The 24,545-nt window shown below is 35.9% G+C and overlaps 2 protein-coding genes across 2 annotated transcripts; one reads left to right on the top strand and one right to left on the bottom strand.

Annotated features, from left to right (window-relative positions):
* Window positions 1–746: 746 nt before the first annotated feature.
* On the bottom strand, window positions 747–1,533 carry LOC110153448 (protamine-like protein). Its single transcript, XM_020917346.2, has one exon. It carries the CDS (start codon window positions 1,477–1,479, stop codon window positions 982–984), a length of 498 nt encoding a protein of 165 aa, XP_020773005.1. The 5' UTR covers window positions 1,480–1,533; the 3' UTR covers window positions 747–981.
* A 5,082-nt stretch (window positions 1,534–6,615) lies between these two features.
* tspan36 (tetraspanin 36) lies at window positions 6,616–23,093 on the top strand. Its single transcript, XM_020917342.2, has 7 exons — window positions 6,616–6,813; window positions 14,986–15,177; window positions 15,581–15,655; window positions 18,416–18,511; window positions 20,442–20,588; window positions 21,124–21,207; window positions 22,480–23,093. Exons 1-7 carry the CDS (start codon window positions 6,754–6,756, stop codon window positions 22,558–22,560), a joined length of 735 nt encoding a protein of 244 aa, XP_020773001.1. The 5' UTR covers window positions 6,616–6,753; the 3' UTR covers window positions 22,561–23,093.
* The last annotated feature ends 1,452 nt before the right edge of the window (window positions 23,094–24,545 follow it).

Raw genomic sequence — 24,545 nt, 5'->3', positions numbered from 1 at the left:
ATTTGACACTTGTGTGGCTTGTCTGTTTGTCATACTTTTTATGCATTACAACTAAGTGGATAAATAAATATTCATAATTATATACAATTATATATAATTACACCTGGGTGATTATCATTCGAATCAAGTGATTTTAAACTGAGCATATCGACATTTGAGAGACTCATACAGTGTAAAAAAATGGATAAGCTGGACTTGTGTGCTTTCTCCAGTGTTCTACAGATGTTGTTTGTTTCTGTTAGAGATAAAGAAAAGCCTTAACCCACCCCGCCTCCTGCAGCTGGAGATATCAAGTGCATCAGATGCTTTTGATGTTGTTTGGACAAACCGTGTATTAAGTTTATTTCAGAAGTAGCAGAGATGATTGAAAATTGGCTTTATTTTGTTACCTATATTTGTATATGGTCAATTATTAACCTAAGGAACAGTTTCACTTACTTTCAGTTAATATTTCCCACTTCCTGCATACTGTGCGTCACATTGATCCTATCAGCATTCAAAGTAGAGCGCCAAACAGATGCATGGGAGAAGCATGTACACTAAAGTCTACGGGCAGAAGGCTGGAAACACTGTCAGGTTTTACAGTGTAGACCTGGATTCTGGCATTTGATGATAAACCCACACATGAACTTTGCCTTCTTGTCAAACTTCTTGTTTTTATGTTATCTTTTACTTCCACCTGTGCAGTGTTTTTATTTTTACATTTTTCTTTAATGTTAATTTTAAAATTAACAAACAAGACCCGGTACAAGTATCAAGATGCATTTATTACATTTTCAGCAAGTAAAAATAATGACCATATTTACTGGTCGAAAACGAGGTTAAGACAAAAGTTCACTAGACATCCATGGAGTTTGGACAAGAATAGATCGAAAAATGGCAAAGCAAAAGAGATGTTCAAGTTAAGTCATTGCAGTCTACACACAGTCTTTCATAGGTGCCATCACAGAAGCTCTCCTGAAGTAGGTTCTTTGGAGAACTTTACTTCTTGGCAGCAGCTTTTGGTGCCTTGGCCTTCTTGGGAGCCCGAGCCTTCTTGGGAGACTTGGGTTTCTTCGCTTTAGGCTTCTTTGGGCTCTTAGCTTTCTTAGGCTTCTTGGCCTTTTTAGGACTCTTTGCCTTCTTTTTAGGTGACTTCTTCGCTGCTGGTTTCTTGGCTTTCTTGGCTTTCTTGGCTGCTGGCTTCTTCTTCTTTGCCACCTTCTTTGGCTTGGTGTTGATCTTCAGACTCCCTTTGACTTTGGTCAGCTTTTTCTTGGCCACTAAACGCTTGACTGCCAGAAGAATCCTGCTGTTATTCTTCTTGATGTCGTAGCCTCCATCCTTCAGGACCTTCTTGACAGCGGTCAGAGAGAGACCGCCAGTAGCTCCAGCCCCAGCAACAGCCCTCACGATCAGGACCTGGAGGGTAGGACCCCTTTTCTTCTTGGGGGCTTTTGGCGCCGGAGCAGAAGGCGCGGCTGCATCTGGAGAGGACATGTTGGTGGAGAAAGTTGGGGACACTCAGAGTAGTGTGTAGTTTTGTGTCTGGGCCTCAAGGTTTATCAAGCCTACATGAGAACCGTGAAGAGTCAACCCCACCCCTCATGCGACTCTTCATCTGGCGCCCAAAATCTTCAGCTCTTTGTGTTTTCTCCTGCTGCATTATTCTGTACAAATCAAGAGTGAAGAATGGAATAATCAACAGGTAAGTACATCATTGGGAAGCCCGGGTTCAAAACTATATTCTTATCTTTTTTCTCAGAGGTCTGACCTAATTTGAGATTGTTTGTGTTGAATCCGGTTGCTCTCATGGTCTCATTGACATTTGTGTTTTGAACATTTCACAACTTTATATTAATTAACTTACCTAAATACATACTGTTTTTCATAAATATGATTTACTTGCATCTTGGCTAACATTAGAACCAAAAATTGTATTTGAAAATAGTATTTTACAGAAAATATTTAAACCTAAAGTTGGTCAAAGAAACACAGCTGTTTCAAATCCAACCTCAAAAAAGTGTTAAAAGATAAGAAAACAACATAATCAGTTATAAAACATGTCTTAAATGTGCAGAATTGTTGGTTGCATTTATTTTAAACTGTAAATTTGACAGATAATTAAGTGTTATTTGAGAATCGTTGCAGTGTGTGTGGTGGACAGACTGTGGCCAGACCATTTCTTATCAACACCCAGAAGTGTGTGTGTGAAGACAAGATAAGTCTGACCGTCTGGACTTTATTATTAACATTTACCTTTTTTAAACACTGCACAAAGAACGATACAAGATCTTATTGTCTCAAGCACTCATCCCTTATTATATTATATTGTTTTCCTGGATAACTCTTGAGTTTACACAGTGTTATGACAGCTGTATACAATTGTTCTACAAGATTTATTAAAAGGTGGGCAGAATAAATACAGCTGTGAATATGCTTTTAAAAACAGACCTTGAAACAAATTATAATGATCATTTTTTACACCTTTCTGTGTGGATGCTTTTTGCTCTTGCTTGAAAGAATTAAACACAATTCTTTCAGGCTACTTTCTAAAGAATCTGAAGAATAAAAGTGTAAATCTGTATTAATGTGTTAACTTGTAGATTCTTAAATCCGAGTCTTTGGTTCCCTGGAGTCAGAGGTGGGGAGTGTCGTATGTATTGTGCAGTGTAACTGTACTGTTGCTTGGAGTCCAACTTTTGTTTACTCTTTCCACTGTGAGTCAAGTGACAAAAGCTTCATGCTGACATTGAATTATTAAAATATTTGCTTTCTTTGTACTGTTCCTTCAGATATGTAGTTTCTCATTTTTGCAGTCTATTCTTTGAAAATACGTTATTATTATTTTCTTTAAGCCATTGCCATTTTAGTCATTCCATTTCCTCAAATTAAACAGGGTATTTGACTACTCTTATGTAATACTTTTCCCATACTACTACATACATAGACTGCATACTTTGTACCTCTACCATTTAGGCTATTAGTGCTTGAAGTAGCGGTAACTCGTACTTGAGGAACTCTAAAATATTTGCATGTTCAAAATACCTCATACCATATATAGTTATACTTCCTGTACAGCAGTGACCTTTAACCCACAATCAAGGGACAGCTACAGCACCCCAGCTCAGATTATCATGCCTTAAATTATCATTAGACAGCCATCAGGTTAGGTAGCACTTTCATAAGATAATATTAATATGGTTACGCAAAGGAACAACTGATATTATAATGAGTTTGTGTGGGAGTAAAACAGAAGTGTGCTGCACATGACTTATTTATGAGGAAGAGAAACTTGTGTTCAATTTGTTAAAACGGGAAGAGCACACCACATGCACCTTGTAATAAAGAGAAGTTCTGCAATCTGAAATGTAACACAAGTGCAGTGACACCAAGAATCCTTTAGAGGGCACACTGACATCAAGTTCACTCCCACATCCTACACAGAGTTTAGTGCATGTTTATTTTGTTATATTCCTTATTTATTTTTTAGTAGTAGTAGTAAAGTAGCCTTTTTATGTATGTATTATAATATATTGGATTGTTTTTTGTATATTCTTTGCTGCTTCTACAGCACTTTGTAAACCTTGTTTGCTTTATAAATAATGATTTACTCTTATTCTATTATGATTATTAAATAGAACTGTGAATTTTGTTTAGCATAAATAATGTTGATTAATTAGTCTAAAAAAAAAGCAAACTATGAATATTTGCCTGTCGTTAAACACACTAAAACCTACACTCTAGCGCAGTAGTTTTTTGCATCTGTATACTTTTTCTTTCAGTTCTGTTACATGTATTTTTGTTTAGCCCAGAGTCACAACACGGGACTTAAAGGTGCTATTTCTAACTTTTCTGGTTTTTGTTTTGCCTAGAAACTTCCACATAAGGGATTTTTGGTACTAAAACAAAACAAAAAGTGTATTGTTCAAAAGAGCGTTCTCCTCTCAAACTGTCTGACTCACCTGTTTGCCTACATGGCGATGGATAAATGTAATGCCATACTGTGGAAATTTCATGACAAAGCAAACCTCAGAAAAGTTACATAGTGCACCTTTAAAGTGTGTAAAGTTCAAAACAGTTTTCTGATTGTCATAAATAAAATAAAATACATGTGTTAACTTTAAGTTGACTGTATATATTTTTCAACCAAGACATGTGTTGTTGTTTTTTTTCTTCACTAGCTATTGTATAAACCTGCTGTGCCACAGGGTTGTTGATAGAAGATACATGTGTTCATACGAGATAACAAGCTCCATCCATCTGGCTGTTAGAGGATGAGATGATCTATGTTATAATGTTTTTCCCACTCTGTTTTTAAACTCCATACTCCTTCACTAGAATAATTTTTGATGATTTCAGCCCTGAATTTGAACTTGGAAGTTGCAGCTATTGTTTTAGCCTCATTGAAACTGCTTCACTCCTCGGTGCAACTGCAGATATTAGATTCATTTCTATTGACACTGACTGTACAAAAGGCTAAACTAAAATATTCAAAACTAAAAGCAACAACTTATAAAAGCAGCCTATTCAAATACTGAAAGTAACTAGGCTACTTTCACTCTTGAACAATTTTCACTGTTTCCCAGAAGCACCTGACCTTATCTACTGCAGTGTGATAAAGGCTAAAAATTTTACCTTTGGGAGCTTATGAGGAAATAAAACCCACTAGTCATCTCAAAAGGCTGACTTACATTAAAACTAGACTAAAATACATGTATTTTAACGCAATAGCAAATTGAGGTGTAGGCCTAATTGGAATAAAGTAGCCTATATATTGTTCCAGAGGTGGGGACTTGAGTCACTATTTTTAGGATTTGAGACTTGACTTGATAAAATGGACCAAGGCTTGGGACTCAACTTGGACTTGAAGATCTGTGACCTGAGAAGACGAGAAGCACTTTTAAATCTGAATTATTTATTCTGACCATAATAATTTACACCAAGATCTTGTCAAGACATTTAAAAAGGAAAAAATAATTAAATGAATGTCTACAACACTTATCTACTCTATAAATACTCATATATTTGGATACTGTTACATCATGAGCCTCCCCACCATATTGTGAGCTTTCCAATCATATCGCAATAAATATCGTACCGTGAGGTTTATACCGTGACGACATCGTATCATGAGACTTGGATATCGTTACACCCCTACTTCATAATCATCCTGGGTATATATCACAAGACAGTAATTATTTAAAAAAATAAATTAATTAAATTAAAAATTGCTCACTGACCATTGTTGATTTTTCTTTCCTTACCAGAGGGGTACTAACAATTTTGTCCACAATCTGTACATCACAAGTTAAAGTGCTGAATTCACAAATATGCACTAAATCAGCTCATAGTATGATTTTTATTTATTTTTTATTTTTTAATAATTACTGTCTTTTGATATATATATGATTTAAAATATATTTCCAAAAAGAGTGTCGTCATGATTGCCAGGACTAAGGAAGATCAAAAGTTAAGCTTCCGCTCTTTTTATTTAAATGAGAATCAGCTGACTAATGTAACAAAAACAACATACTTGGGCCATATAGAAATGACTCCTGTGATGATGATGACATCCAGTGTCAGTGCTGCAAACTGTATTCACAAGCAAATATGCTGGCACGCAAATTCCACATGTGTACAAACGATGTTAAAGCGACTCTTTTTGGATCGTACTGTACCCCACTGTACACAGATCATCTATGGTGTAATTACAGCAAAGCAAAGATGAATAAGATGAAGGTGGCATATAATGATGCTCTCAGAATACTGCTAAAGACTCCAAGGTGGAAAGTGCTAGAGCTTTGTTTGTCACTGCAAATATTCCCACGTTCCTGGCTCTAATCAGGAACCTCATGTATAATTTTATGTGTAGGTTAAACGAAGCAAGAAATGAAATTATAACGTGCTTGACTGATATTAAGGAAAGTGACACCCAATATTACTCTGATTTCTGGAAATGCTGAAAGAGCCAGGTGTATGTATTTTAACTCCACCGGACCTTACGTAACAGCTTTTTTTTTTTTTTTTTTTTTTTTTTTTTTTTATGTGTGTGGGTATGTGTAGGTGTATGTGTGTGTGCTGGTGGGTTTATATATGATTGTGGGTGTGTGTCCTTCTGTGTACGCTTTGGACCCTGAGTCTGTAAATAAAGTTAAATACATATACCCTGGATGATTATGAAGATGTCAGACGTTGTTTGGAAAAAATATATATAAATAAATAAATCAGTGATATGTATTACAAGTTAAATGTCTTTGAATGTGTCGAATATCTAAGATCCGATATCAAACCAGTTCAACCGCGGTTTGACTTGTCAAGTTGGATACAGTCATTTTAAATTAGGTAGATGTTTGTTTTGTTTTTCCCCCCAGTCTATACGATAATTCATCCCCTGTGCACAATTTAACATCTTCCGTGTGATTAGATTAGGTCTACAAAAACATTCCTCTCTGGCGCTTGACGAAACCACGTGCCTAAGGTCGTTACGCACGGTGCGTGACGAGGGGCCGTAAACGCCGCTGCTCTGAGTCTGAGACCTGCTTTATCACGTCGCTGCTGCAGTTTTTTTTTTTTTTTTTTTTTTTTTTTTTTTTGCGCATGGATCATGTGACTGTGTGATCACCACAGACTGACTGACGGTGCGAACTTGTGACCGGCGCTCGCAGCTGCACAGGCGGACGCTGAACTGCTCAAAGACATAAAGATCCAGAAGTGAAGCTTCCTCACTGACACAGCATCTCCTCCATCTCCTCTGCTGCTCAAACCGACAAGATGGACTGCGGAATTATCACCTCCAAAACCGTTCTCCTCTTCCTCAGCTTGATATTTTGGGTAAATAGACCTTTACCTTATATATATATATGTCATTTCCTTATATGTTATGTAGGCCAAAGTTTAGTTCAAAGTTGAAGGCTTTAGCGTTCTAAAAACTGAAAACAGACTGAATATCCTGCTCTTATCTGACATAACAAGCAATTTAACAACGTATACTGATCAAATCTAGTTTTAGTCTATTCTTTAATTGTAAATAAGAAAGAAAAAAATGAGGTTAACAAATGGTCAGCCAATCTTTGATGATTCAATGTGGCAGCTTCTGAGAAACAGTAGACTCTATCAAATCATGTTAAGTAAAGTAAATAATTCCTATTGAATAAACTAAACTCAGCTGATAAGTTTCATAACACAGTGTTGTTGTTCGTGATTGCTTTTCTAAACTTTGGTTAGAAGCTACTTGGATATTAATTGCGTTATATTTTCCGTTTGTAAGCAAATTAACCACACACAGAAATCATTGTTTAAATTTAAATATCACATGTCATGCCTCTTGCTTCCTCTTTTTGTATAATGTATTTAAGAAACATTTACAGTAAGCCTACGCCTCACAGCTAGTCAGAATTCAGACGAATACTGACTCATAAAATGCAACAGAAATAACTGATTCAGAACTACCCCTGACACTATGCGGATGTGTGTGGAGAGAGAAGATACTTGGCATTTTATCAAGAACTTTTCTCAAGTAAATCATCGTGTCGGTTTCTGTTTGACTCAGTTTGCTAACAGTGATTTTCCCTGTTTACGTGACAAAATTGGCTTCAGTAAGGAGCCCACTGTCACGGCCGGTTTGGTAATTGTATTAAAAAATGAGAGAGGAGCAAGTCTGCCTCTGCTTATTTGCAAGGAAAAACTGTAAGAGCGAAAACACACACGGGTGTTTCTCTGTAGTCAAATATCTACTTTATTTTATACCCCTCCGTGATCTCGTCTCTCCGTCTGTTTTATTGACTTTTATTGACCAATAATCATGAAGCGATAAGAACAATCGGGTCACGAGGATAAAAGATGAGAGCTGTGTAAAAAATAAAACATTGCATCAGTAAATGTTTTAATCTTGAACTATGAGACTGTCCACTTTGGCAAATTTCAAGAACAGAATTTGGTCCTATTACACAAAATGGACAAAATGAACTATTGTTACCTCCTTGAAAACAGACCTGGAGTTGTGTTTTGCTTCATTCACATGTTTGAGTAATTATGACATATCAAAAGCTCAAAATGCTCTGTTCCACTTTGTGATGTCAATAAGGAAGTGGTAGTTTTCAAGTTAACTTAGCTACCTTTTACTTTTCTTCCATAGAGATGGGTAATAATCAGGACAGAAATCATCCAGATGATTCAAGTGAAGGTGTATGGAGTTTAAAAACACAGTGGGCACTTAGTTTGACATCACAAGGTGGAACAGAGTGAGAAGAACTCTGTGTGTTTAACCTACAGTATGTGAATGAAAAAAAAAAACACAACTTCAGGTCTGTTTTTAATGATGAAACAACATTATAACAAATCAGAAAATTGTGTAAAACGGTCCCTTTAAGAATAATATGTACTACTCTATTTGATGGCAAAGGAGAAGTTCAATTTGTCAACTGGACAAAAGTTGATTTATTCGACCAAATAAACTTTTGTCCACTTGACAAATTGAATTTCTCCTTTGTCATGGATTCTACCTGGATGACTCAGGGATTTTTTCACATAATCTACTTGATGCCACAGTTTCTGATAATGATACCATAATAATAATTAAGTTTAGAAATAAGACAAACATACATTTTATTTAGGGTTGTTAAACAATCTTACCCCATAATAGACTTACACTTAGACCTAGACAAACGTCATTGATCCACAAGGGAAATGATTTGGACACAGTAGCTCGCACATCACAATATAATATAATAAAAAAGCCAAAATATAAATAGTAATAATAAATTCTAAATCAGTACCAAAAAAGAGCAAGAGACTGGAGTCAAATAGGACATAATCAACAACTATAATAAACAACTAGATGCCACTAAACTAGTCTAGATTTTCAGAAGTAATATGATCACACAGATATTTTTTTTTCCTTTATACTGTATAAATTATGGCTTTGTAAATGGTAAAGGATTCAATAGTTTACTGTGTTTTACTATTCACTTTAAGAGTGTAGCTTTTGTGTTATCAAAGTTGGTATTGAGTATTAAGCTTTTGAAATGTAGTTGTGTTTATTTATCTCATCACAATCACGTCTAATAACAGTGATGTGATGTGATGTATGTAATAAAAGTACTTAACATTTACGTTTTTAACCTCTTATACAATATCTTATCAAAATATACCAACGGTCAAATTGTTAGTATGTTATTGATGGCTTTTACACTAAACTAAAAGCTAAAGTTGGTAAAGTTTAGTGTGTTTTCCTCTGAGAACGACACATTACTCCACACTGCATCGCCTGATCTGTTCTAGTATATCTGAAATAGTTGTGGTTTTCTTCATTGAGTTGATAGCGATGTGACCCTGCTGATGTGAGGGCACCTGTTTGTAGTGTGCCTTATGACTCACTCCCTGAATCACTCCACAGTCACGGGATCCCTCTAGTCCAGTCCCCGCCCCCCTCTCCACCACTCACCCCCTAATCTCTCCAAAAATCTCATATTATCCCAAGAAACAGAACAAAGAACCTTACACAGCCTATAGTAGCTCACGGACTGTGCTGCTATGAAGAAAATTAAGAATGACTTGCTAAAAGGAAATATAGAGCAAACTTATGGCAAAGAAAGGGCCCATATTACGCTATTTTCTGATCTATGTTATAATGTTTCCTCATCACAAACAGACCCAGAGTTGTGGTTTGTTTCATTCACACATGTTCAAAGGGACAGTTTCAAATTTCGGACATAGGGCCTCCTTTCCTAGTCTGATTCATCAGCCGGTTTCACTTCATAGAAACTGTCTGACCTCACACTTTTAAAATTTGTTTGCTCAACGGTAGGCAGGTATTTTTATCATTTAACCAACCATTAACCATAACCATTTAACCATTTGGTCGTGACGTATGTAATGCACCGCTAACGGGGCTAACTGGTATATGAAGCTTTTCTCAAATCCCGTAGGAAGAAGGGCAATAACGTCTTTCATCTTGATGAGAGACACCAAACATTCACTTTATTCCGACTTTAAATCCTCGATCTTGGGAATCGTTGATAACACTGAATATATGACTTTTCACTGATTGATTGGTGCCCGAACTTGCACTTCCGGGGTTTTTGCGAACCGTCTAGTGTGTTTTGATTCCTGATCTAATTGCTGTAGAGAAATGAAATTGAGCGGAGGCACTAGGTGGCGCCAGCCTGGCTAGTAGCGAGTTGTACTTCCCGATAGAAAGCTTGGAAGCAGCGGACTGATATATGAGAAAATAGTCCCTCAACATGCAACAAATCATGCGACGCAAGGTTAGTTTTATTTCAAACATTATTCTGTTAACAGAGACATTCACATCGACAGTCTTGTGTAATAATGGATTATCTTTGGGTGTTTTGTGGAGTGGGTAAGACTGTTTTTAGTGGCAGGATAACTATGGCCATTAACATGCACTAGTCTAGCACCAGTGACCTCTGCAAATACAAGGACTGGATGGAATATTTTAAAAAGTGTCTCCAACACTGTGGCTCACTAGGAAATGAGGCCCTATGTCCAAAACTCCAAACTGTCTCTTTAACACATAAACCCTGCATATTAAGGCTGTGTTCTTCTCTCAAACAGAAAACACCTTGTCATGTGGTAATACAGGAAATGCTTCATTGTTTTTTTAAGCTCCATACACCTTCACTAGAATCATTTGGATAATTTCAGTCCTGGAATTGCTAATCTCTAATAAGATAAAGGTAAAAGATAGTTGATAACTTAAAAAAATACCACTTCATGACATCACAAAGTGGAACAGAGACTAATAATTACAGGTTACTCAAATGTGTGAATAAAATAAATCCAGGTATTTTAACTTCTTGGGTTCTTGGGAAGTTAAAGTATATAAGAAGACAAAATGAACATCTTTGGCTCAACTCCAGCTATGTTCGTGATGAGGTAACATTACAACATGACTTAAGGCTTACACAAGTCAGTTTATACATTTTGACAATGCACCGTTAACCATTGTATTTAAGATTTTACTAAAACCTTGCTTAGTTTGTTCTAGTTTAAAAATTTTTATTTTGGAGAAGTTTTTAATTTTACTTCCTCTTTGGACATGGACAACAAATATGACCACTGTTACCTAGAAACCATAACGTTAATAAGGGCCAAAACTTGTCTCAATTGCACAATAGTTATCTTAAGACTTAATAAAAGAAATGTCAACTTTTATTTTTGTTAAATGAAGGTTCAAAGTGTCAGAAAAATGCCTTCCTTGTGCATAAATACTCCCTGTATCTTGGATGGGATTTTTGTTTTGAGAGATAGAGGTAGGATTTGTATTCTGTTTAACTGAACACACCACAACTTCCTGTGTTGCTGGGTTTCAGGTTACAGCAAGGCCAGTAATATTTCATACAGATGGGGGTAGCTAAGTAGTGCCTTTGCTCAATTTCATTTCTTTCCAGTGACTAGGTCAGGAATCAGAATACATTAGAGAGTTTGCAAGAACCCCGGAAGTTGTAGATCGAGCACCGGCCAATCAGCGAAGAGCTGTGAAGCCATGACGTCAAACTCAAGTGCCTGTCTGGGTCCCTTTTGTGGTACAGCACAACAGTAAACAAAGCAATCGAGATGGATGTAGACGAAGACATTCTGTGTTGGCAACGATTCCCGAGATTGAGGATTTAAAGCCGGAACAAAGAGAATGTTTGGTGAATTTTATCAAGGGGAAAGACGTTATTGCCCTTCTTCCTACGGGATTTTCCGCATTACATACATATTGACCAAACAGCAGCGATTGGTTAAATAAAAAAAGTACCCACCTACTGTCGAGCGAACGAATCCTAATGCTGCAAGGTCAGACGGTTTCCACAAAGTGAAACCAGCTGATGAATCAGGCTAGAAGCTGAGGTGAATATGGTTGAAATGCTGATTTTTTTTTTTTTTGTTATATAGTGAGCTCTTTGGTCAAGTCAGTAATAAACCTTTTCTAATTTAACATTTGTGCATTTATCTTTTGGATATTTCATGGCAAAGCACAATATAATCAACATGAAAATCTGTCTATTATCATATTTGAGAATCTGAAAACCACCAATTGTTGTATTTTCCTTTTTTTTTTCCCAACTGCTATAAAACTGTAAGTATTTACCACAGCTACTATCACATCAAACAAAGTACAGCAGTAATTGAACAACATGAAAACCTGTCATACAGTTTATCGCAGTTGAGTGATTCATTGTCTATGGTTGGATAAACACCAACAATGACGTATCTCATCATGTGCCTTTCCCCCAGAATTTCCTCGTGTATTTTTAGTCTTCTGTATTTGGGTTTTAGGTAAAATAATTACTTAAATAATAATGGCTCAAACATAAATTATAATCAATACTTGAAAACAAACTCCTGCTTTCCATTCTCAGCATTAAACAATCTCAAAATAAAGTGCAATCATTAGGTACACTATGTAATTTCTGGTGCATGGTTCTGCATTTTGCTTGTCTCTGTGGATTTGTTTTTACTTTTTCTAGAATGTTCCACAGTATGACATTAAACTCAGCTTACAGTTATTCAATTACAGGTGTTACAATGCTCAAAGACCCTGACAAACATACATTCTTAAGAGGGGTCACCTGTCCTTGGCCTATTAACGTTATTTGCTTGTTTCTAGATAAATGTTTAATACTAAATACTTTGGGATATTCCAGACAAAGCAATAACATCTCTATGGAGAAAAGCAAGTGCACTAGTTAAGTCATTATTGGGAATGATTGAAAACAAAATCTGAAAAGTAAGTAGGAATAGCAACACTCTGTTTTTACTCTTAAAAATCCAACTCGACCGCGTTCCGTTCTAGTAGCGCTTGTTTAAATAGCTGGTTGCGTGTCACCCTGCACGAGTGACAGGTCAACAACAGAGCACAGACAAAGCCGAGCATGTGACAGCGGTTAGCGAATCGGAACTGAACTTGAAAGGGAGGCTCCTGCTTATTCTGCGAACGCTCAGTCGATTCTCCGATAACAGACACATCCAAGCCAATGTAGTCTTCAAGCTTAACAGTAAAAAAGTAGCTCTCAGCTGTTTTTTGGTGTAAGAAACCTGAGTAACTATAGGATTTGTGAGCTAATAACCAAGTCCCAAACAAACAAATACATTTAAAGATGGGATATTACGCAAAATGTACTTTTCTGAGCTTTCTACCATAACCAGAACTGAAGAAGGAGCTTGGATGATTTGACCAAATAAACTTTTGTCCAGTTGACAGATTGAATTTCTCCTTTGCCATTCCCTCATCAAAAACAATCCTGAAGAGGTTTTAAATGTCATCTGTGCTTGCATGAGTAATTTAGTGATCTCTCTCAGGCCTGAACTTCCCTTACAGTTTTTACCCTCCTTAAGGTTCTTATAGTTAAAAGGTCAGTAGTGCGATGCAAGACTATAAGTGCTCTGCAAAGGGAACAGGTACTCAGGTACTTATTTAACATGTTAATATGTTGTTTTCAGAAAATTGCATTTTCAAAACAATATAGTATGTAACTGTGTTAACAGTTAATACTCCATAGAGGTCTAATTCTAGGCAGGCTGGTGCCACCTAGTCAATTTCATTTCTCTCCAGCAACTAGGTCAGGAATCAGAATACAGTAGACTGTTTGCAAGAACCCTGGAAGTGCAAGTCCAGGCACCGGCCAATCAGCGAAGAGCCATACATTCTGTGTTGGCAACAATTCCCGAGATCGAGGATTTAAAACCAGAACAAAGAGAATGTTTGGCGAATTTTATCAAGGGGAAAGACGTTATTGTCCTTCTTCCTTCAGGATTTGGGAAAAGCTTAATATACCAGTTAGCCCGTTAGTGGCATATTACATACGTCACTACCAAATAGCAGCGATTGGTTAAATTAAAAAAGTACCTGCCTACCGTTGAGCGAACTAATCTTAATGCTGCAAGGTCAGACAATTTCCATGAAGTGAAACCAGCTGATGAATCAGGCTAGTGTAATGCCTTCTCTTTAATGATTTTCTTTTTTTCTCACTAGTCAGCCATATTATCTAAAATGTTTACAGATTGTGTTCAATATGTTCATTAAGTTTCTGCACAGACAGAAAACTCATCTATGTTGGAAATGTAAAAAGCCTTTGGGGAACTGCCTGATATAATCTAAGATGCTTTTCCTAAGAGCTCATTCAGAAATGTTATTGTATTAGCCTAAAACTGGCCCAGGAGAATTGAAATAAACGACTTAAAGTATTCAAAGTTGTTTAGCTTCAAATCCTTGCTGTTGACATGGGTTTTTCACTGACTGTAGCAGCAGTACATAACAAATATTATTTAGACAGAATTGTAATTATCAGAATACAAAATACATACACTATGATTCAATAGGTCATAATATCTGTTCCTTCTTTCATAAAGCTTTTTAAGACTATTGCTGTGGAACCAGTTGAGTGAAAGTGTAAAGTTCCTTGTCTGTCTTTCAGGTGTTGCCACAACAAATATCTTCCCCGATAATCATCTTTGACATTATAAACTAAATATGTTAGTAAAGCAGTATCACAGGACAAATGGTTATGATGATTTATACACTTTATGTTCAGATCATTGCCCTTCCAATCTATTTTAACTTAAAGCCATAGTATGTAAGCTTTGCCTTTTTTTATTTTTTTCATTGTAGATGTTTTATTGGACTAAAAAAACATAGAAAAACATGTGTCCTTCTCTGAGCGGGCCTTCATCTTCACAAAACCATCCCTTATTTGGCTTCTTCTGTTATTAGTAGTAGTAGTGCCTTTGCCTTTCCACAATATGGCATAAAACATATCTGTCCCCATTGAGAATGTTCCTGAAGTATGGTTTTAACTTTCTGTTTCCATGGAATCATGCAGACGATACCGAAAGTTACATACTATCACTTTAAAGTTAAACATAGAGTTAAGGTAATTTTATTTTAGGTTAATTATGTAGACTATACGTAGTTGTTGATGCGGTGAAATGCAAAATACATTTAGTTTTCTCGTGTTTTACGTATTTGTGCTAAGAATGTAATGTTTTGTTTTCCAGGCTGCAGGAGCGTTTATGGCCTATGTTGGATCTTACGTGTTCAAAACGTATGACAACTTTGACAGTTTCATCAACGACCGTTACACCCTGATCCCAGCGGTCATCATCATCGGCATCAGCATCGTCATGTTCATCTTTGGCATTTTGGGATGCTGCGCCACAGTCCGGGAATCCAAATTCGGCCTTAGCTGTGTAAGTATAATAACAGTACAACATAAAATATAGATTATTATTCATTAATTTATCAGAACGTCAGAGTTTATTCACGTGTTTCAACTTAACATAAGGACCAGTGCTGCAGCAACAATCAAAACAAAAAGGGTCCTCAAAATGGCTTCTATAAAAAGGAAATGTCATGTGACTAATACCAATGAATAATTTGTGTTCATATCAGTACATTTGAAAAGAACATAGTTTATTTAACGTTAAAATCGCCCCCAAAAAGCATAGGTAATATGGTCATAGTTTGTGTAAGTGGCATGAAATTGACATGAAACAAAAACACAATGAGTTCATGTACAAATAATAATTGGAAATAATTATAAATATTCTACTCAAGCTGTACTTTTTAAACATGTTTTTCCTTTCCTTTCAGTTCTTCCTGATCATCATGGTGATCTTTGCAGCTGAAGTGGCTGCGTTGGTGTGCGCCTTTATTTTCAGAGGCATGGTGAGTGTGGGTTTATGTTGAGCTATGTTCCTGCTCGTCTGGTTTGAGGAGTTTGACGTTGAGAGCCCTGTCCTCATTTTACAGTTGTTTGTGTTTGTTTTACAGTTGCACAATAGCAAAAAAGCATGTGATGTGCAGTTGATCTGGTGACTAATGTAATGACTGTTTGAGATATTTCAATGATGGTCTAATGTGTGCCAACTGGATAAGCCCTAACCTTAGTACCAGGATTTGCGACATAAAAAGACGCCGCTCTAATTATAACCATTCTGAGCACATCTAAACGTAAACTTACTTCTATGTTTGAAAAAGTTTATATTTATCAAAGGCAATATTCAAAAAAATGACTCATAACTTCGAAACACAGACAACACAGTGATAAAAAAGGACATATTTTCTAATTTCCATCCTTTCTATTTCTTTATATAAACACATTAAAGCTTAGGTACCAGACTTTTTTTTTTTTTTTTTATGATTATATCGTTAAGTTTAAGGTAAGAATATGCTAACTTAAGCCTTATTAGAACATATTAGTATTGTTTAGTGATGCTTTAAAATAAGGTTTCTTGGTAAACTTTAAGGCATTACTAAAACGTGGTTATTTGTAGATGGTATAACGCTATTTACTGAGTTTCAAAAGTTTGTCTTTCATAACTTACCTCAAATATAAATGCGTATTGGTTAGTAGGTCACTGATTATAGAACCATTGTGTGGAAAAACATTCTTTTTCAGAGGCTGTAACAATTGTGTTAGTGCGAGTTAAACAGATTAGACTCTGGCTCTGGTCTGGTCCTGACTATGTGTCCTCTCCTGAACCGTAAAGAGAACTAAGAGGAAATGGATGAACGAATGAATGATGCACTGTTTCGTAAACCAATTTTAGAGTTTAATTAGTCTCGTTATTTTAAATGTACATACACGACGGGTCAAAAGTTTTAGAACATCCTAATTTTTCCAGTTATTTATTGCAATTCAAGTCCAGTGAAGAGCTTGAAATGGTACAAAGGTAAGAACTGAACAGCCAGAGGATATAAAAAAGGTCAAAGATACAAAACACAAGTCCGAGCTCTGCCAAAACTACCTCAAGAAAAAAGAAAAAGATGGTAAACTTGAAAACATGAAGTGTCCAGCACAGTCTCCAGACTTAAACCCCATCCAGCTGGTTTGGGATGAACTGGACAGAAGAGTGAAACAACCTACAAGCGCCACACATTTATGGGAACTTCTGCAACAGACTTGGGAAGAACTTTCTGAAGAATTTTTGATTTTCTGTTCAGCTGTTACATCTGCCAAAGGTGGTTACTTTCATGAATCAAAAGTTTAGAATATGTTTTGGTCAACAGTAAACAGTGAAAAACTGGAAAAAGTGTGGTGTTCTAAAACTTTGAAATTCTAAAAAAAAAAAAAAAATGCTACCACTTAAACATTTTATTAACAGAATCATATGTCCTTCTAAAATATAGCGGTGGATAATGTTATGTGTATGTTGTAGTCATGTGAAATTCTCAAACATAAAACACAGACCTGTAAAAAATAATTTGTTAAACACACCAGGATATAACAGTAATAGCAGTACAAATACAATACAGATAGTCAGATTTATTGGTGGAATGTATGGATAGATGTAGTGCCTATGGTTAGAATAGACCAGTATATAGTATAATATATATATATATAGTATAAAGGGCTCCTGGGTAAGAAGAGGTGTGTGCTTGAGGGAGAGGTGGGACCAAATCTTTGTTTTGTAAGTCTCAAGTAAGTCTCAAGTCTTTGACCTCATGTCCGAGTCAAGTCCCAAGTCAAATACAAGCAAGTCCAAGTTGAGTCTCGAGTCACTGGCACGAAAGTCCAAGTCAAGTCCAAATCATCTGCTTTGAGCTTCAAGTCTTTTCAAGTCTTTAAACCAAAGTACTAAATATAGCTTAGATTTTTGCACTTTATATGAATTTTAAACTAAATTGTACTTAAAACTAGTATTTATAGAGTATACAAGAGTTATAGAAATTAATTTAGTTATTTTTTTCTTTTTAAATGTCTTGACAAGATCTTAGTGTGAATCATTACGGTCAGAACAGAAAGAATTCAGATTTAAAAGTGCTTCCCAAGTCTTCTCAAGTCACAGACCCCAAGTCCCAAGTCACTGACCTTCAAGTCCAAGTTGAGTCCCAAGTCTTAGTCCATTTTACCAAGTCAAGTCTCAAGTCTGACTCGAGTCCAAGTCACGACTTGCAAGTCCCCACCTCTGGGTTGAGGTGAGCTGTGATTCCCTGGAGAGGAGCAGGAGGAGGTCGAGGTCCCGCTCCAGAGTCTGGGTCAAACGTTTATATTATGAATGGTACAGGGCTGCAAGATTGAACACAATCGAATAAGAATCAGAATCGCAATTTGAACAAACACAATTAGGAAATCGCAAAAGCTGCAGGTTTTGAAACGCAATAATTTCCTCCATAAACAAAATATCCTGTCTTATTCTGCATAAAAACTGCAAACACTATAGTTTAGATCTGTACAAACATGTGATTCATATGTATAAGTTTGTATTTCAGTCATTTTTCTCAATTCTAAATGTGAAGTTTGAAGTTATTAAAACATAAATCTAACTACAGTGGCAATGCCTGTCAGAAAATTCACAATTATTAATATATTTTATTCAAAAATTGTTCAGCCCTAGAATATAAAGCTGGTTACTTTTATACTTCTTTTCTATAGTCTATAAAAAAGATAACAGGTTTCTTCTTTTTGTGTGGTTTTCATATCAGATCAACAAGGATCTGGATCGTTCTATGAGTTCTGTTTTTGCGAAGTACAATGGAGAGGATGCAGACTCTAAAGCGGTGGATTACCTTCAGTCACAGGTATGTACAGTCACATGATCACACCCTCTCACCCATTTCCTCCTCCACATTTCCTTTTTACAATGTTGGTTGTTAAACCTTTCACAACAAGCACCACTTAAGAAAATATATGGCTATCTGAGTTCTGAGTATCACCAGATATAGAACAGGACGAATCTAAGTCTAAACTCATAAAAAAAAAAAACAGGTTTAAAATAGGATAACTATTGCTGTACTAGTTCTGAACAAGGACTGGCCTAAAGGAGGACAAAAATATCAATTAAATAAACTTTCAATTGAGAAAATATATTTGAACAGGAGCTTAATCCACATACCACCTGAAGGAGCTTGCAAACTACCAGAGGTGTATGAGCCAACATTTGAAAAACACCACCGTTTATCCTTATTTCACTGAGGGTTATTCTGTCTGTTCATTGTTTAGAGCTGCTGAAGGTTTAAATCAATCATCAAGTAATCAAGATAAGATAGGAAAAATGTTTCTAAGGACCTACTGTATATTCAGCTATTTTCTAATGTTGTTTCTTCCTCAGACACCCACCTTGAGTGTTGTTTTTTTTTCATTCACACATCTTTAACACACAAACTCTGCATATGTAGGCCGAGTTCTTCTCTCAGACAGAAAACATCACTTTGTGGTGTGATAATACATGAAGTGCTGCACTGTGTTTTTAAACTCCGTACACCTTCACTAGAATCATTTGGATCACTTATAGCGTCATAGCTGTTAAAGAACTACCACATGACATTAAAAAGCTTTAGAGATGAACTGAAATATGTGAAAATGAAACAAAACACAACTCCTGGTGTGGTTTTGAGGAGGCAACAGCATTATAACGTGGATTAAAGCTCACAGGAATCCATTTTGTGTAGTGCAGGACCTTGAAGTAAAGCTGTTCACATTATCAATAAGTAACAAATGAATTTCAAGTCACGATCTATCATACAGCTTTTTCCACTCTTGTAGGTAGTGTCTGAAAAACTATAGCTTCATGAACCATTGAGGCCTGCACAAAGCACAAAACTTCAAGTTCAGGAAGCTTCGAAATACTGCCATCTGCTGTGGATTTTAATGTATTACAAAGAATATAAGATTTATTTTAAGCTTTAGTGTATGAACTTTTGAATATAAATTGAGTGTTTCTAAAACTCAATTTTAATACCAACAATTAAATTCAATACTCAATACTAGGGGTGTAACGATATCCAAGTCTCACGATACGATATTGTCATGGTATGAACCTCACGATACGATATTTATTGCGATATCATAGGAAAGCTCATGATATGGTGGGCAGGCTCACGATTAGGGATGGTACGATATCCAAATCACATATTTTCACGATATACATCTCACGGTACGATGTTTGTTGCGATATTTTGTGGAGACTAAACAGCTAAAACTGTTAATATGCTACTTTTTCCTCTTAAAATGCCTTGACAAGACTTAACCCAAAGAACTAAGACTTAAAAGTGCTTAGAACTGTTATTTCTTCTTGTAGTCTGCACTGAAATGGAGAAAAGGATCATGGTCTATGTAGTTTCCTCTGTCTTTTAATTTTTTTTTGCTGTTGCTGCACCATAACTCTTAATTTAAGCAAAGAGACTTGTAATTCGAATATATTGTGATGGTCCACGATATTATTGACATGATATCACAACATTTCGGTTATTGTTACATCCCTACTCAATACAGATCTTGATACCTCAATGATAACACAATACAATTAAAATTTTAACATGAAATAATTGCATTTTCTTTATGTGACCAAGTAGTCTTATGAAGCTTAAGAGCTTTCTAAGACAATTCAGGAAAGGTTAGATTTTTCCCTGTTTATCCACGATACTTTTGACAACCCTACATTTTTAACATTCTACAGCAGTTTTGTGCCATTCCCTCTTTGACATCTATTCCTGTCTTTTGTCATTACAGTTGCAGTGCTGCGGAGTGAAGAACTACACCAGTTGGACCAACACCACCTGGTTCAGCAAAAATAACACAGTGCCTCTGTCCTGCTGTAAGCAAAACTCCACCTCGTGCTCTGGGAGACTGGACCAACTGGACCTGCTCAACACAGAGGTATGTGAAGGACTGAATCATTTTGAGAATATATTACATACATACATTTTTATATTAACTGATAAAATAATACAAGAATCCATGCATTTCAGATAGTGTTCAGATAGTCACGATACTAAAATTTCAAACTCAATTTCGATACTAGAGAAGAGATACTCAATACCAATTCTCATGATAATAAAAAGCACTCTTTTCTTTCAACATTAATAAGTAATTAAAACAATAGTACTTTCTTTTATCTTACCATGTGGTCTTATATCTGTGTAATCCCTCAGGTAGGTTCCACAGTGGTCCATGGGTGTGTAATAGTCTATGTGCTCTTATACGTGTTCTGATACAGCTCAAGATCATCCTAAAACAGGAAAGGTTCATTTCTGTCCTGTGAATGACTTTTTAGTATTTCTACTTTCTGAGATGAGTATCTAGTATTGATACTTTTGGACAACCCCAATTTACAAACATATACATTATGTAGCGGTAACTTCCTGTATATATTTTGTTAAGTGTTAAATGAATGTGTGCACTGTGTTTTCAGGGCTGTGAAGTGAAGCTGGTCACTCTCCTCCATGAGTCCTTGAGCTATGCCATGCTGGTTATTCTGGGATTTGCAATCATCAAGGTACTGGTGCTTCTAACCATTCACAACCACGCTGAGTCACCCTTTATTTTTAGTCTGTCTACATCTCTAAAGCTTGAAATGCTTTGTTCCACATTGTGATGTCATCAAGCGGTAGTTTTCAAGTTAACAACCAACTTTTACCTTTTGTTCAGTAGAGATTGCCACTTCCAGACCTGAAAGTATCCAAATGATTCTAGTGAAGGTGTATGGAGTTTAAAAACACGGTGGACCACTTCCTGTACTACAAAATGACATCACAAAGACGAACAGAGTGTTTTCTGTTTGAGAGAAAAACTCAGCTTAAACATGCAGGTTTTGTGTGTTAAACTTGTGATGAGAAAATAACATTATAACATCAGAAAATATGGGCCTGTCTTTTACATTACTATGTGGCCTAATAATTGTGTAATCAATCAGTCTCCAGGTAAATCTGGGCTTATACTAGTTCTGATTTTAGATCATTCTAATGCTATTCAGGAAAGGTTCATTTTTGTCTTGTGTGTGATTTTTAAAGTTTCAATACTAGTGTAGTTTTTAGTTTTTACTCACACACTTTAGTACAATCTTACCTCTATTTGGTTAAAAAATCACATAAGTCACATGTTTTATGTTGTGCGTGAGCTTTTGGTCTCATTTCCCAATTTAAACATCCACAAATTGTAGCACTTCCTTATACATGTTCGTCACCACAGTCTAATATTTAAATGTCACTTATTACATGTATTAATGAAAAAGACTGATTAAAGATTTAAAAAAGTTACTTCTATATATTTACAATAAAACAACAAACAAAATGCATTATTTTAAGAACAATATACTGCTCAGCAATAATTATTGTTCAGCAAAAATTACACTATAGGGCGTCACCATAGTCTCTTGCTGAGTTTCAGATAATATCACATTTTATTTCCCCCATCAACCCAAAACATGCACATCAGGTAAAATCATCCAACTAAGATCGTCTTGACTAAGCCTAGTGACAAGATCATGAACATGGCTCCTGCTCCTGAGGGGATGCATTGATGGATGGGTCAAATGTAGAGGACAAATGCCGCTACAGGGACAACAAAGTCTCCTTAACCTTAACCCATACACAAATAATATTTAATTCAGTTGTAATCATTAAGGAAATCTGTCTCTTGCCCTCATCTGCGAGTACGGCATCATCACATTATAGAATCTGAAAACTACCAATTAACAGGAGACACATGTTTATTCTGAACACAAATGTTATTGGTGTTGTTTATTTCTATTCTCTGTTTGTCACTGCAGTTCTTTGGAATGCTGAGCGTGTGTGTGATCACCTGCAGATCCAACAACAGAAGAAATGGCTACGAGGCTCTCTATGCTTAAAGAACTCACTTCCTCTTGTCTGCACAAGGTTTATGTAAATAAGATGTGCATTTTTAGTGACGTGTAATTAGAGTATCTTACAATCAAGACACCTATGACAGATTTTTGTACACAGTTCTATGCAGTCTGTTTTGTTTGTCAGTTTCCCAAAGTAATTTTGTTTAATACATGTTAATTTAATAATTGCATCTGATGTGTCATTGTTGTGTGTAATACAATAAATACTTCTTCAAAAAGTTGCTTAAATATTTATAACTGTGAAATGATAAATACAAAGTCAGTTATAATACAATACAATAAGTCTATTGGTGTCTGTGTTTTGTAAATGTTAGATTAAGAAGAAGACTTCTTTTGATTCAACATTTATTCATTAATGAGGCCATTTTAGGATTGTAGTACATTTTTTATCATTCTGTATTTAGCCACACCTACCAATGCTATTTTAGTTGCTGAACATTTTAAATGGCTACAACTTGTAATCTTTGAACCAAATACCTTTCTATAACTGTAAAAATAAATAAAATAGAACCATACACTTATTTCTCAATTATTAAAAAGTTGTGACAGACAGACCTCATCATGAGAAATTACTTGCTCTGCTTTCAACATTTACCTGTAGTAACATCAATTGCACCCCTTTGTGGCTAGACAGGGTTAATGCAGAGAGCTATTTTTGTCTGGAAAAAAAAAAAACATGAGATAAAACCTGACACTACAAGGTAAGCTTTTTACATAATATTACTTCTAACTAAGCAGATTTTTCCCTCAGTTTTTAAGCATTTTTAGCCCCTCCTCCAAAGGCTCTTTACAAACATTTGTTTACATTTAGTTTACTTTTTGTTTTTTTCCCAAATGTGCAGTTATAATACACTTTATATCTGCTGTCTTCTCTGAGGTTTGAACCTGTAAGCCACTAAAAATGGGGCATAAAACACCACCAGACAGACCGGGTGGGGTTTGTTTCTCTTTCTTTCTATTTTCTAAAAACAACAACAACAAAAAATTAAACAATAGCTAAAATGAATCTGCACATTTATGCATACATGGAGGGTCAGAAGCATTGCTGTGTAATTTTCATTCAGGAGAGGCAGAGGCAAAAACTGCAGGGTAGAGACTGTACACCACATAGTTATCAGTGAACACAACTTGTGTCAGCTGTTTCCTACAGTAAAGCGACTCACTTTGACCCTCTAAAATTTTCAAAATGTCAGAGCATTGCACTTACACTTTAGATTCAAGTCAAGACTGTTATTACCATATCTGTGAAATGTGGTGCAATAGTTCAGATGTTAAAAGATTGTTTCTGAGCACAGAAGGCTTGTGGTAAATGACACAGGATGTGGCAAATTTGCAGCAGCCCAATGCTCACTGCCTGAATGTAAACAAACAAGTGAAGAACTACTCTCACCTTCTTAGACCTTTTGCAATTAGACAATATGTCCTGCAGTGTGTAGAGGGCTTTGGTTTATTGTGCTTAAAAATGTCCTTAATGTTAGGGGGCTTGTATTAAACCTCACTCTTACTTGTCCATGGAAATGTTGTTCTATCAGAGTTTTAGGACAGTTTTGAGGTTTGTTGCATTTTTTAGCAGCTTTTGAGCAACTTCCCCTACAGTTTTACCATGAGTTTTACCACAGTATCATCTGCTTTTATCATTATTTTAGCATTACACATAGGGAGGTCATTCATATACAGTGTGAACAGCAGGGAGACAAGAATAGAGTCTTGAGGTCCAACCATGCAGCAAGGCCTTAAGGGAGATTTTACATTTAAGCTTGTTTTCATCCTTTGATGCACACTTTGGGATGGACAAGATAAGATGAACCTAATTGGGAGTAAAAATTGTGTCTATAGCACTAGCATATTTGTTGCTGTCACGCCATCTCTAATATTTTGTCTTTCATTTTGTGTTCCCAAAGTTCCCATGTTAACATTAGTTTTACATATCTTTTAACGCATATTCGTAATACTAATTGTACTAGTGG

The sequence above is a fragment of the Boleophthalmus pectinirostris genome, unplaced genomic scaffold (genome assembly GCF_026225935.1).
Source record: "Boleophthalmus pectinirostris isolate CB_2022bp ecotype Guang Dong unplaced genomic scaffold, ASM2622593v1 HiC_scaffold_4, whole genome shotgun sequence".
Classification (NCBI taxonomy): domain Eukaryota; kingdom Metazoa; phylum Chordata; class Actinopteri; order Gobiiformes; family Gobiidae; genus Boleophthalmus; species Boleophthalmus pectinirostris.
The sequence above is the reverse complement of the archived record's forward strand: the minus strand, read 5'-3'. Positions and strand labels throughout refer to the sequence as shown.

What these genes read in the sequence shown, in the direction of transcription:
- tspan36 (XM_020917342.2), top strand. Translation starts at nt 6,754, where the DNA reads ATGGACTGCGGAATTATCACCTCCAAAACCGTTCTCCTCTTCCTCAGC. An exon ending in TGGATTACCTTCAGTCACAG is followed by an intron (nt 18,512 to 20,441) that starts GTATGTACAGTC and finishes TTGTCATTACAG; the next exon opens with TTGCAGTGCTGCGGAGTGAA. An exon ending in TGGGATTTGCAATCATCAAG is followed by an intron (nt 21,208 to 22,479) that starts GTACTGGTGCTT and finishes TTGTCACTGCAG; the next exon opens with TTCTTTGGAATGCTGAGCGT.
- LOC110153448 (XM_020917346.2), bottom strand. Translation starts at nt 1,479, where the DNA reads ATGTCCTCTCCAGATGCAGCCGCGCCTTCTGCTCCGGCGCCAAAAGCC.